Below are 13424 nucleotides of genomic sequence, written 5' to 3' on the forward strand. Positions count from 1 at the left end.
CTGGGCAAAAGACGAAGTATTAGTACTTAAGGTCCATCTGAGATATCAAAGAAGGCAAGGCAATTCAAACTGAAATTGACATGTGAGGCTCCTATTAATTGGCTGATTGACAGATAGCTTATCAGTTACAAGATTTCTTTTGAAAGAGAAGGTAGCTAAATACTTTTGAAGTATATGAATTCTTAAATGCAGTGGTTGACTGTAGAAAAATATTATTATAGAGGTAGGCTATAAGTATTTTGCTCTATAAGCTTAATGGATTGTGCTTTTCACCCAATTTGCTTAAAAATACAAGAAACAGACATTTCTTTTTCATCAGACATTGTTTGTAAGTGTGAAATAATTTGGATGGGGTTAAGTTGATAGAGGCATGCATGACATGATCAAAGTTAGAGATCAGGTATACAACAAAATCCTTGAAGTTGTTTCCAGTAATTAAGGATTTGTTTTTGTTACAAATAAAAGCACATTAAATTTCATAGATTCCATTATATTATTTGCATCTCATAATTTATGTTATTATTTTGCATTGATCAGAAGAACCAGCAGAATTTATATATATTTCATGAAATATTACATTTATAAAATCAAACAAATAATTAAAATACAGTGTCTTACTGTGCACAATATTTATTGAAAATGTCACCTATTTTCTCTTGCAAAACACACTACACGTTTTGCCTGAATCATCTTCAAGGTATATATTTTATTTCAAAATTACACATGGACAATCATTTATACTTATTGCATTTATTTTATAACATTCATGTTTATTTCATATTACTAAATCACAAAGCTTTCTATTAATTATTTTAATGTGGCTGTAATGTATATTTCCCAGTGGACTAACTGATTTTATGGTAATATATTAACTGGAGCAGTCAACCATAATCCTCATTAATAAAGATTGTACACTTGGAAGTCTTAGTTAGTAATATTTCTGTGAGTTTTAACTGTTTTTGTACAATCATTGATGACCATTGATATGAAGAAAGCACAAGTAAAAATGGATTGTTGCTATTATCAGGTATGTTTGCAAGTTTTTCTGTGTAGTAGTTCTTTACATTAGTTCATAATCTGTTGATGTTCAGAAACCGTGCATGCAGATACTCACAATATTGACTGCATTGGACTTGAGCTAACTGTCTTGTCAAAAGCTGTGCTTAAGCTTAGATGTTCCCATCTTAATACCAGGTGACCAAAGTAAATCTGATGTTCAAGAAAACAGAACCACACAATCCATCCTTCGTCCAGAAACCTTTCAAAGAGTGCTTGATCCTTTTGAAGAAGGCCATGAAGTTACCAAAGTTGAAGAGAATATTAACACATTTTTCTTTAAAGCAGAAACAGTTGCAAGTCGGTCTGATTTATCCCCAAGAATTGGTGATACTAGTACAGTGTCAGGCTTTAGGGATTTCTCCAATATATTAATTGGGAATAATGAAACCAGTGTTCAAGAAAGTGGAGCATACAAAAATGGCAGTAACCCAGAAATGATTACAAATCAGTCTGACTCATCTACAAGAATCAGTGATGCTAGTACAGTGTCAGCTGAGCAAAATAAATCTAGAGTTCAAGAAAGTTTAGCATCTATACTTGTCATTAACCCAGAAACAGTTAAAGATCAGTCTGATTCATCCACAAGAATTAGTGATGCTAGTACAGTGTCAGCTGAGCAAAATGAATCCGTAGTTCAAGAAAGTTTAGCATCTATACTTGTCATTAACCCAGAAACAGTTAAAGATCAGTCTAGTTTAACCACAAGAATCAGTGATGCTAGTGCAGTGTTGGCTGAGCAGAATGAATCGAAATTTGAAGAAAGTGTAGCATCCAAATCTGTCATTAACCAAGAAACAGTTAAAGATCAGTCTGATTCATCCACAAGAATCAGTGATGCTTGTATAGTGTCAGCTGAGCAAAATGAATCCAGAGTTCAAGAAAGTTTAACATCTATACTTGTCATTAACCCAGAAATGATTAAAAATCAGTCTGACTCATCTACAAGAATCGGTGATGCTAATACAGTGTCAGATGAGCAAAATGAATCTGGAGTTCAAGAAAGTTTAGCATCTTTACTTGTCATTAACCCAGAAATGATTAAAGATCAGTCTGATTCATCTACAAGAATCAGTGATGCTAGTACAGTGTCAGCTGAGCAAAATGAATCCAGAATTCAAGAAAATGTAGTATCTAGACCTATCATTAACCCAAAAACAGTTAAAGATGAGTCTTATTCATCCACAAGAATTAGTGATGCTAGTACAGTGTCAGCTGAGCAAAATGAATCCGTAGTTCAAGAAAGTTTAGCATCTATACTTGTCATTAACCCAGAAACAGTTAAAGATCAGTCTAGTTTAACCACAAGAATCAGTGATGCTAGTGCAGTGTTGGCTGAGCAGAATGAATCGAAATTTGAAGAAAGTGTAGCATCCAAATCTGTCATTAACCAAGAAACAGTTAAATATCAATCTGATTTATCCACAAGAATCAGTGATGCTTTTACAGTATCAGATTTTATTGATTTTATCAATGTATCAGTTGAGCACAATGAATCCATAGTTCAAGAAAGTGTGGCATTCAAATCTGTCATTAATCCAGAAACAGTTAAAGATCAGTCTGATTCATCCACAGGAATTTATGATGCTTTTGCAGTAGCAGACATTATTGATTTTAACAATATATCAGCTGAGCAAAATGAATTCAGAAGTAAAAAAACTATCATTAACTCAGAAACAGTTAAAGATCAGTCTGATTCATCTACAAGAACTGATAACACTAGTAGACTATCAAGTGTTGTAAATTATAATTTTATACCAGATGATAAAAGTAAATCCCCTGTTACAGAAAATGATGTTCCTAATAAGGATTCAAATATCCCACAACATGTCACAAAATGTTTTAACTCGTTTGGAGAAACCACTGATGTTTGTCATGTCCTAAATTTTAGTGAAAAATCAGACCTCTTAAAAACTTTGACAAAACCTCCTGGTGGTTCACAGTCAAATATGTCTACAGAAAAGCAATTATCAGAGCAAGTGAAAAAAAGAAAAACGAATTATAGTGTTGAAAGTGAATATGTTGAATACCCCAAAACTAGCAATACCTCACTGGAAGTCCAGCATGCTGATTATAAACAGATGCATGAATACGACACTACAAAAAGTGGAACTATAGAAGAATTTGGCATGGCTGAAAAGGAATTCAGAATGATCCAAGAACAGTTATTGTCAGAGAATGTTGAAGAAAATTATGTAAGCATTGATAGCTTGACGGCTACATGCTCAACAAAAAAGGAAATAGAAGAGAGTAACAAAATCAGCATAGAAGATAAAAAAATGGACATGCCAAGTGTTCAGACTGATTATTCACAATCTGAATTTAAACAAATTAACAACCATGCAACTCATCAGGAATTTTCAAATACATTTAAAAAACTTTTGAAAGAAAAACAAAATATTCCTGGGGAGATAAAAAAAATAATCTGTGATGGTAAAATGATATGCTATTATAAAAGTGAAAAAGATCCCACATCAGAAACTGAATCCATTTATAAGCTGAAGTCATCTGTTGTGCCTGAAGTAGTTCAGAAGAATTCATCTGAGAGTAACATTAAAGAAAATTTTGCAGTTGGTGATAAACTGGCTTCTGGTGAGAAACAACAGAAACCTGTGATACCTGTTTTAACTAAAGAACAATTATTTGAATTTGGATTCCCCAACTTGGCTTTAGAAAAGAAGGAGAGCTTAACTCTGGTAGAAGCAGAACGTAATAAACTGCATACATCTTTGACACCAAAAAGGTTTCAAGTGCTTGAACTTCAAGAGAAGAAAATACCATTATCAATTGGTTCGGATAAAAAGCATCAAACAACTGTTGCATCTGAAGTAACAAAAGATACATATAGATTCCAATATTTATCTTTAGAAGAAAAACAGAAACAATCTCAAGAAACAGAAGTAACTGATAAAATATCTACAAATTTGATATCACATTTGACTCAGAATTTTTCAGTGGAAGAAAAGAATAATGCTCCTTTGGTTTGTTCTCTTCAAACATTTCAGAGAATTGCTGAAGCTGAGTTGCCTGATGATAAAAACATTGGTTATAAATTCCAAGACTTATCTTTAGCAGCAGAGAAAAATGTATCTCCATTTATTCGAAAACTGCAGGTATCCATGATACCTGAATTCACTAAATGTAAGCCAGATAGTTATGATTATAAAATCCAAGAATCACCTTTAGCAGCAGAGAAAATGATGTCTCAAAAATATCCTGAGGTGACTAAAACAAGTCCTTTCATGCATACACTTCAGGAATCTTTAACGTTAGAAAATGTTATACCAAGAGGAATTCACTCAGTACAAGAAATGCAGAAATCTAATGTTATACCCATGGTAATGGAAGAGGAACTACCACACTACAAATCTCATAAATTTCCATACATGAAAGAAAAGCAAGAGCCTTTAAAGACTAATAGCTTTGTACAAAGCCCCCACAGAACTTCAGTTCATGAACAGATACAGATACAAGAAAGTCAATGTAGCAACAGACATTATGAATCATCTTTAATGGAAGAAGTAGAAAAACAAGTTTCATCACTGCTTAGGGAAATTGATAAAGAGTCAGAAATAACTGATTATTCCAAAGAACAAGCATGGGAAAAAGTTGATATCAGCATTAATCAAGCACAAGAAGAAGTTAATCTGAGTGAAGTTGAATACCAAAGAATATTTTCAAAAGAAGATACATTAATGAGTGACAAAGGTCCAGTGGCTTATGATAGTGAATTTGAAAATGACTCCTCTTCAGTTGCTGCAACATCAGAAGCCAGTGTCCTAGATGTTGAAACATCTAGCCTTCCAGAGAGTTTGATAGAAGAACAAACTGTTGGTACAACAAAAATGAAACTATTGGTGAGGATTCGTGAGCCAGGAAAAGAAGACATTGAGACATTATTTACCAAGGACTACATTGACAAAGACAAGCAAGATACATTCACTCGAATTTTGATTCGTCCTCCTAATCCAACATCTGAGATGAAAAGCCAGTCTACACGTTCATACATAGTTACTCCGGGTAAGAATGAAGAGTTTAAGTGCTATTTAACTTCTAAAAATATTCATGACCACAACATATAAATAATGTATTTAATGGGGGAAAAAGGAATTCACATTACATTGAAGGAGCTCATTGAAAGAAAATTACTGAAAATGACTATGGTTCTTGGCCAACTTAAGAGAAATGTAAATTGAAGCAATTCTTTTAACACTTAAAGAAGTTTCTCAAGCCTCAAAATGTTCTGTAAAAAACAGATGTACAAGAATTGTAGTTTGACTTAAAATACTAAAATGTTGCATGGGTGTAAAACTATATTCTAGTTCCTTATTTGCAAAGTTTTCCTAACTACCTGCAATACTTTTGTAGACATGGCTTTAATAAGGTTTTTACTATTCTTCATGGTTTTGCTTATTTTGTCAGTGTTATATGTACATATGATTGTAAAACAGTATCCAAAAAATTCTTTAGTTGAGTTGGACTGAGATGAGAATATCATAACTGATTAATTATTTCCAATAATCCTGATGTTCCTAATGAATGGATAATTACACCACAGTATAAGATATATCTGTTACAACAAAGTGCCAAGACTTTTTTAGACAACTTTAAATTAATCTCTTTTTACTAACATTTGTTAATACAACTCCCACTGTCAGTAGGCTCTTACATGTACATTCTGTTTCTGATTTAAAAATATAGACATAAGTATGTACATGGACAAAGAGATTGAGTAAGTTTTATTAAAATGATTTTGGAACCACACCATGTTCTTACAGCCCACATTAGTACGACTGGTCATACTCTTATCTGATGACCATGCAGTATGAAAATAATGCTACAGAAATGTTCCTGTTGCATAAGGTTACCTTGTCCAAAGTGTTTACTTCTCTTTACACTCTTTCCATGATCCATTTTGCATATGAGAATGACTGTTTTCAAGTGCTCATTTAGACTGTCTTATCACACAGAATTAATTGATATGTTTTTATATGGAATAACTTGAGTTCTCATTGTTCTCCAGCTGCTTGAGGTATGTAATGGTTGAAAAGACATCATGGAAGCAAATTGTGTACACATATTTTATGTTGATTTTCCAGATGGTAATCATTTGTGATTATGCTGCATCTGTTGCTGGAGGTATGTAGATGGGTTTTCCTGCTGACTTTTGTGTTTGCAGATTATTTTCACTTATTGCAAGATGCTGCACTTTGCTTATTTTGGCTGGGATATGATTTACTGTATGTTCATTTCTGGATGGCCCTAGTTTTTTTGTTTTCCAATGCCATTAAACATAAGTAATATTGCCATCTTGGAAATAATAAATCTCCTATCTGAACAGATCTTTGTGATCTGGGTTTAAAAATATTTTGTATGTACCCTTCCCAAACATGCTTAGTCTTGGTGGTATCATACCACCTATGAAATGGTAGAATATGCCAAAATGTAGTTCTGATACCTGCCATTTCACGATGACTTTATATTTTCTATAAGTGGCACAAGATTTGTTAATCAACATATTCAAAATCATTTGAATTTAACACACTCAACTCTCTGTATATATGTACAGTATTTAGGAGATACATATGATGCATTTCTAGTAGTTTACAGTCTTTATTCTAAATCAGTGGTGCACAAACTTTTTGAGTCAGGGGCCACAAACAGACTTCTTGTAACCGTTCGGGGCCACAAAAAAGTGGAGATTAAAATCGTCCCACAGTTGTTTCACACAAGATGGACATCACATTTAAGAACACGCAAATAACGATTACATCAAAGAGTTTGCACATCATTCTAAGAAATGTTATGATATGTCAACTGTCCCAAAGTCAGTGCAATGGATGGTGCTGCATGTCATCTATGAGCTTAGAAATGTCTGGCTTGATGTTTGATGTTGAAAGAGACAAGACTGCTTCCAGATGATCATCAGTCAGCTCATTGCGAGTGTTGTTTTTGTTCAGTTTCATATGCAAGAAAGCCTGTTCGCAGGCTTTATATGCCAAACATGCTGATGTGGACAAGTGTGTTCTCTTTCAGATTAGCAAATGTATCAGGCAAGGTTTTGTAGAAGTCAAGCAAACTGTTTTCTTGGTAAATAGCACGCAGTTCATCAGATGCCTGGAGATCAGTAAGTTTGAGCTGATATTCTGCTGAGAAGTTATCTACTGACACACTGAACGGATCAGCAAAAAGTTTCATCAACAATCTGCATTGGTCAAAGTCATGAAACTGTGAGTTGAAGGATTGAATCAAGGTACCTAGCTTCTCAACATTAACTTGTGTGTCAATGTCCTGATTCTTCTGTACCTGTGGCTGAAAAGTGGGAAAGTGCAATAAGTTGCCTGATGCTGCTTGCTTCCGGAACAACTGCAACTTTGTCCAGACAGCTGTGACATGATTTGCAAGCTGACAGACAAGCTGATTTTGCCTTATAATTTCAAATTCAGATCATTCACGTTTTGTGTCATGTCGACCAGAAAGGTCAAGTCAGCTTGCCATGCTGGATCAGTCATGGAAACCACTTCTGTGTCTTTGTTCTTGCTTCTGAAGAATTCTATCACCTCATAAATCAGCTCCCAGAATCTTCTGAGCATCTTCCCTCGACTCATCCAGTGATACACAAGGTCACCATAGTCTGAATCAATTTCTTCAAGAAGACTTTGAAACTGACGGTGATTGAGCCCTCGTGGTTTGATGAAATTAATGGTTTTCATCACTAATGCCATCAGTGCCTGAAAACCAAGTTCTTTACTGCACAGGTTCTGTTAGTGAATAATACAGTGCAACTTCACCAACTGTCTGTTCTGTTTTCCTCGATGCTCCATCAACAGTGCTACCAGCCTGCTACTTTCTCCGGTTATGGCTGGTGCTCCATAAGTTGGCACAGTTACCAGTTTCATGAAATCCAATGAAACACTACTACACAGTCAAATAGAGTCCTCGAATAGAGCAAACCCATTGTCTAACCCTTCATGGAACCCATGCCGTTTAGTTTCTCTTTGATATCAAAGTATGACGAGACACCATGAACAAAAACTAGTAGCTGTGCTGCTGAACTGGTGTCAGTAGACTCATCTGCTGCCAAAGAGAAGTGGACAAAGTTGGCTGCTATATTTGTAAGCTGCCTTGTCATGTCTGCTGAGAAGTGTGAAATTCTTCATTCAACTGTCATATGATTCAAAGCCACCATCTGAAGCTTGCGAACTGCTTCTGGACACAACTTTTCCAATGCAATAATCATGCATTGCTTGACAAAATCACCATCAGTGAACGGTCGGCCAGATTTTGCTATCATCAATGAAATATCGTAACTGACCTCACATGCTGCACCTAAATCTGCTGACTGCTTTGAGAAAACTTTCTGCTGGTGATTCAGCAACTGCCGCAGAGATTCAATTTGAGCTGTTCATTCATCACTAACACCGTTGTGGAAATCTTTATGCTTCAACTCATAATAATGCTTTATATTGGATACCTTCACCACTGCAAACAAATCACGTTCTTCTGTTGTTGAACAAAACAGTATTGTGCAGTGCAGTCATCATGAAACTGCCGGTTTTCGTCGTCAACTTTTCTTTTGCAACTGGCTGTCATTTTTGTTATGAAATAATATCAAAATAGAGCTCGTAAGTAAATCTCGAAGAACAATTGGAATGCATGAGATTTCATAATTACGGAAATATTACGTCATTGCGCCAATGATTAAGTGCCTATGCATTAATGAGATTTGCTTATTAAATTTTCTTTATTGCTCGACACAAATGTGGAACCATTCAGTATCTAATCTAATGCATATTTTTCTATAGCGCTTAATCTTTGCGCAGGCGTGAACTCTAAGTGTGCAAACTCTCTATTTTTTACTTTCCCGTTGGACACCGTGGGCCACTCGGCAACTCATTGCGGGCTGAACTTTGTGCACCACTGTTCTAAGTTCTATGAAATGATAAAATACAAATTTTTCAGTTATTGTATAAAATAAATTAGGTTTCATATGCTAATTGATTTCTGCACTGATTGCTATTTTGGAATAAAACCATCCAACAAATTAGAGTCTAACATGACTTGTTCAGAAAAACTAGATTTCTAGGAATTTTTGTAAGAGGTAAAATGTTACAGTGTTTGACAATAATACAGTAATGTTTGTTAAGTTCATTCAATAACAAAACTTATTTTCACTATTGATAATAACAACCTGTTTTATAATTTAATTAAGTAAAATTTTTGTAAAATTTTGATTTCTAACAACTAAACTTTGTGCCTCTGTCTGGTGTATATTTATATTTGATTAATTTATAAGATGCAAATAAATATAAGAAAAAGAATATACAGTAACTGATTTTTAGAAAATCACATTTTGTTTCTTTGTAATCAGCATCCTGAAAATTCAATATTTAAAACTTAAATGAATCATTTCTGGTGATACTTACTCAATTCATGATTATTCAATGGATAATTTTACACAAACTAAAGCAGTCATAACATTGATTTTATTTGGTGCTATTTTTCACCTAACTTTGTGATATGTAGTTTTATATAAACTAATATAGTTACAAAATACAGCTCTGTTGACTACTTATGATACTATTTGCTAGTTAACTCTTTCTAGCCATGTAAAAAGTTATTAAATGTTTGGATCATTCACCTGTATATTACTTTATATCAATTTCTCAAGCAATAATTAAAAACTGATAGAAGATTTTAATTTTTACATTACATGTGAAAAGCAGTATACACACACACGCACTCACACACACACACACACACACATATATATATATAGAGACAGAGATGCTTCGTTCAAAGTCCACCTTTCTAGTATCTCATTAACAACTAAATGTCTGTATATTTGGTGCACTTAAAAACAGTAAAAAATGTACTTTCAATGCAGCTATTAGTGAATGCCTCAATGTGTAGTTATTTTTTGGGAGGTTTATTCAAATCTGTTTTACTTCTCTTGGCATGTTATGATACAACTGACAAAAACTAAACAGTTTATGTTTATTTCAGTAAGGTTATGTGCAGGTTGATAGGGCATGGATACAACATTTATTAAAACAAAAGCTTTCTGAAGTACAGTATTTTAAAAGTAGCCTATTAGTTTTACTCAGGATTGTTTTAATGAAGTTTCTCAGTGTATACGTTCATGTCATTCTTTTTCCCCTGATAAAATGGACCAACACCAAATCTACTGCATATTTTAATGAAATATGGCAAGCTTCTAGTCAAATGTATGACTCTGTTGCACACAAACAATCAGATACATTACAAGCCTGTTTGTGACAAGATATGCCTGTGAATTGCTGATGTCAGTCTAACTCATGCTTTGAAACATCAGAGTGCATAATAACAAAAATACATTTTTACATTGTATGGTTTGTAAATTGCATTTGCATAATATTTAAAAATATTCAAAACGTGCATCTATAGTATTTTCAGTATCCCTGTGTATTGTATGTGGTATTTTACTCTCCATGAACTTTTCTTACATCAGCAACATAGGATAAAAAGAAGAGTTGATAACTCTAACATGAAATAAGTAATACTATGTTGAATGGAACTTTGTAAAGGATTGTGGCAACACACACTTTAGCTCCTTAGTGACACAGCAATGCATTCGTGGACTTACACAACTAAATACTGAGTTTCATTACCCATGATGAGTAGAGCACAGATAGCCCACTGTGTAGTTTTGTGCTTAAGTACAAACAAACACACACTTTGACCATACCCAAGGACATAGGGTTAATTATTGTTCTTTGTTTAAAGTTTATTAAAAACATTTTTATATTGCATATTAATCTTCTATGAAATTCATCAATAAGATGTTTTACTGCCTTATTGAAGGATGCAGTCTTTTAAATACATTTTCACTTTCTTGTAGGGTACTTCCAAGTTCATATATACAGACATGCACACACACATCAAAATTGTTTTTCAAAAGTTGTCAAGTTGGATGTTTTTATTAATACAATATAAATCAGTTATTCTAGAAACTCCTTGAGTATAATTTTATGTAAGTATACAGAACAATGAAATTGTTTTAGAATCTATACAATGTCTATCAATCATTTCTTAAAGTTGTAATTTTTTTAAAACTGGTAATACTACTATTTCTAACTTTTTTTGTTCTTAATATCAGTGGCTTATTACAGTATTACACTTTTCATTATTATTTATAACATAACTTTCAACATAATATTCTTTTGTGAATGATATGTCTGAAGCTTTAAAGTTTGAACAGTATAGTGCTATTTTTAGCATTCCCTTTATATCACTGAATTTCCATTCTTTATTATTCATATTCTCTCTATCTTTATGTTATAATTGACTTTATTGAACATTTTTGAACCTTTACAATATAGCATTGATCTTTCTTTTTCATACCTTGAAAATCTGATCATGTAATACTGTTTTTTTTATTGTAGTATAATTTCACTGTTACTCTTCATACCTCTGAAACTTTACAATGTATTACTGCTTTCTTCATCACAGTAAGGATGATACTTTCATACAACTCTTTCTTTGCTGGACCTGCACTGTAGATTTCTGGAAAGAAAAACAATATCTTGACCACTCACATGCCAGTGCCAATGAAGCTTTTCATTCATTACCAGTTGTAAGGTCTGCTAGGAATGTGACACCCAAAGCGTTATTTATATCTGTGGTTTATGATAGATATATATCAGTTTTGGTAGTATAGAAACAGTAAAGAAAGATTTTAAAATATTACCAGTTTTATTTTGAGGTAATGTCACACATACTATCAGTAAATAGATCATGTTTTGCTAGTTTAAGGCATTATATACCACAACAATTGATATATTTTTTTATAAATGACTCATGTAAGTAGCATTTTGACTGAGACTTTATACTGCTTTCTCAACACACCCATTTTGATTTGATATTAAGTAAAAGGCCTCATCAACAGTGTAGTGCAATGCATGCACAAGGTGTGTAATTGAGAAGCTATTACATTTCTTCTTACTGGAATCTCAAAATATTGGGTCAGTAAAGAGAGACTTGTAGAAAATTACCTATCTTACTGTGATGTAACTTGTGTCACATAAACTATTCATGAATAAATCATACTTTGCCTGCATAAGCCATTATATATCATAATAATTAATAATGCTGTTCTTCTCTTCATGTCTCTGAAACCTACAGTAAAAAACTGTTCACTCTTTGTCAATATCTAAGAAGCTTTCTAATGCAATACTGTTCATTGTTCTAATCTCTAAAAAGTTACAATCTGTTATTATTACTGACTGTTCATAAATCTTCAAACTTGTGGTGAAGTGTCTTTCTTCTTACTTTCCACTTGATTCAATTCAGCAAAAATAAAACTTACAATTGTGAATTGAAGCATTTTACAGCCTTTGTCCTGCTTGAGTCGGTTTATCAGCTCACTTGGCACAATTTCCTTTTAGTTAAACACCAAAATTGATTACCATCTCTATGTTCAAACACTTTCTAGTATATATCCTGAACATGTATTAACAAATGTACTTTTACTGTTTCCTTCAAAAAATATTCATTTTCTCAAATGAAATAAAGAAATGTAGGATAATATATTTGTTTGTGATTGTTTTTCTGAAGTGTATGTGAAGTATGTGTGTGTATATATACACACACATATATACATTGATCAGCATGAAAACTGATGTTGCAGCTTGTTTTCTTAACTGTCATTTGTTTGCTAGTGCTGTAACTGTATAGCATGTGTATTAAAGGCTATACCATCGAGCATGAGTGTTTAAATAGAATTTTAAGTTTTCATGTGTATGGCTACATAGCATTATATGTAAAAGAAAAACAGTTCCATGTTTTTATAATGTTGTCATTCTTCATTTCTTATTCTGACATTTCTGTAGCAAAACAAAGAATATTACTATAATATTGACATTTTTCAAATAAAGTGATAGTTTAATTAACATTAACTTTCTTTTTATCTGAAGAAACTTCTATTGGAAGTCATAAACTGGATTGCACTAATCACCATCATTTACAGTAAACTTGACTTAAAGTTAATCCAACTAGGTTGAGAGGGTTTTTCACCAATCTTGCTTTAAATAGTTGTCCTCATAGGTCATTTATATAAAATATTAATACATGTATTTAACTAGTACAGCATTAACTAAGTATAGTAATGTATACATATTCAAAACAGCAATTTTAAGTTTATATTAACAGATTTGTTAAAATGTACTATTAAACTGGAGAAACAATTGTAGTGTTTACGTTTCTGAAACTGTTGGCTGTAAAGTGGATATTAACTGTAAATTTCTAACTTTAATTTATTAGATTGATTTTGTTGCGAGATATTTTGTTAAGATAATTCATCTATTCTATATTCTATGTATATATATATA

At 32.8% G+C, this 13424-nt stretch overlaps 1 protein-coding gene across 1 annotated transcript in view; it reads left to right on the forward strand.

The window, feature by feature from the left end:
- LOC143229504 (uncharacterized) overlaps nucleotides 1–13424 on the forward strand; it is a 160257-nt gene that overhangs the window by 124047 nt on the left and 22786 nt on the right. The window contains 1 exon segment of the mRNA XM_076461933.1: nucleotides 1195–5076. Within this exon segment, the coding sequence (XP_076318048.1) occupies nucleotides 1195–5076 (3882 nt within the window).

Source organism: Tachypleus tridentatus, chromosome 10 (assembly GCF_004210375.1).
Source record: "Tachypleus tridentatus isolate NWPU-2018 chromosome 10, ASM421037v1, whole genome shotgun sequence".
Taxonomy (NCBI): domain Eukaryota; kingdom Metazoa; phylum Arthropoda; class Merostomata; order Xiphosura; family Limulidae; genus Tachypleus; species Tachypleus tridentatus.